Below are 1,831 nucleotides of genomic sequence, written 5' to 3' on the forward strand. Positions count from 1 at the left end.
ACTGCGTGGAAAAGAAAACCCACATAGGAGGTTCATGCCCTGGACAGAAGCTGAGATTCAAAATTTGGATTCTGAGTCTCTCTCTCTCTCTCTCTCTCTCTCTCTCTCTCTCTCTCTCGTCCCCCCTCTCTTGTACTCTCTCTCGTTCTCCTCTCTAGAAAAAAAAAAAACCTATAAGGACAGAGACAATCATAACTGCATCTATCTCGATGAAATATTTACATTTGCTTTGCACAAAAGAGATGGCCGCCTTTCCTCCAAGATAAGAACACAGCCAGAGAAAGCCAACTCCAAGTTCCTTCTCAAGTTTTCAACTCCACTGGTCCCGTTTTTTTAAACAACAAATGCGGTTTTGACAAGAGCATATGGCAGTAAGAAATACTGCATGAGGAAGAGAAGCATGCATGCAAAACACGTCGTCGGGTTCCAGTCCCGATTCGCTAACACCTAGACATCCCAGTTTGGTTTTGGTACACCCCGCTGGGGTGGGTCATAGGACGTGGATCTCTAGGGCCGCAGGCGAGGCCCTGGAGCTGTACGCCCACCCTCCTGCCGGCTGAGCAATCTTCCCTCCCCTCCTGGCCCGGCACCGCGACCCCTGCTTCAGCTCTCCCTTCTGCCTCCCGGCCGGGCCGGGCAGGCCCGCGGCTCACTTGAGCAAGTCCTTGGACTCGGCGGACAGCCGGGCCATGTTGGCCGTGGAGAGGGCAGACAGGTGCGGCGGCGGTGGCATCTGGCAGATGGTGCAGGGGCAGGGCAGCCCCGCCCAGTGCTGGAAGCCACTGCCCAGCTGCAGCGCGGGCGGCGTGGAGGGCGCCTTGAGCAGCGAGTGGGGAGGTCGGATGGTGCCAATGGCAGGCAGGGAGGCCGCGGACAGCGGGGACGTGGCATTGCTGGACGAGAGCGCACCGCCCAGGATGGGGTGCACCGGGTGCACGGCGTTCGCTGCGTGAGCCGGGTGGCCGGCCGAGTGCCCCACAGTCCCACAGTGGAAGGCCGAGTGGTGACCCCCGTAGATCTCGCCAACCAACCTCTTCATCTCCTCCAGGGAGCTGGTGAGCATGAGGATGTAGTTTCTGGCTAGCAGCAGAGTGGCAATCTTGGAGAGTTTGCGCACCGGAGGGGCCGTGCGCGTAGGGCATGACCTCTCGCAGGCCGTCCATGGCGAGGTTCAGGTCGTGCATCCTCTTGCGCTCGCGTCCGTTGATCTTCAGGCGCAACTGCTGAAGATCCTGCTCGGACAGCTGCTTCTTGATTTTGTACTTGCTGCTTTCTCCGGCCGCCTTGGCGCCCGCTCGCGAGAGGCTCTCCCCAGGCATCTTCTGCACCATGTCGCCCTGTGTGGATGAGACCGAGTTGAGACGGCTCTCCTGGTGGTGGTGATGGTGGCGGTGGTGGTGGTCTCTTAGGTACATCTCATCCATGTCCGGAGATGATGCTCTGCTGGAGACAGAGCTCGAATCAGAATTCATTTTATTACAGGAGATGAGGCCTTATGGTTGAGGAGCTTTTAGGCGGGAAATTAAAGAGAATCCTGAATTTAAAAAAAAAAAAATCGGAATGTCCAGCAACCCACTTCTCAGTTGTAAGACAGGAGAAGAACAGCCGGGGCTCTGCCTTGCCCCTCCTCTCTCCCTCCCGGCTCCCCTTGCTATCTCTTTCTCTCTCTCTCCGGGTTAGCTATTTCCTGCACTGTTTGTTGGTGTGTGCCTGAACTAACCTCTTGCAGTAAAAGAGGGGCTTTTATAGCGCTGCAGCGGAGAAAAGAGACAAAAGGAGCCCTCCTATCTATCCTGGGCTGGTTAAGATGACGTGCCATCCTTCAGGGCGG

The 1,831-nt window shown here is 56.7% G+C and overlaps 1 protein-coding gene across 1 annotated transcript; it reads right to left on the bottom strand.

The window, feature by feature from the left end:
- Positions 1–649: 649 nt before the first annotated feature.
- Positions 650–1,472, bottom strand: Olig3 (oligodendrocyte transcription factor 3). Its single transcript, XM_036168581.1, is given in 2 exon segments — positions 650–1,117; positions 1,119–1,472. Coding segments are annotated over 2 exon segments (822 nt in total).
- Between the last annotated feature and the right edge of the window lie 359 nt (positions 1,473–1,831).

This window comes from Onychomys torridus, chromosome 19 (assembly GCF_903995425.1).
Source record: "Onychomys torridus chromosome 19, mOncTor1.1, whole genome shotgun sequence".
In the NCBI taxonomy this organism is placed as follows: domain Eukaryota; kingdom Metazoa; phylum Chordata; class Mammalia; order Rodentia; family Cricetidae; genus Onychomys; species Onychomys torridus.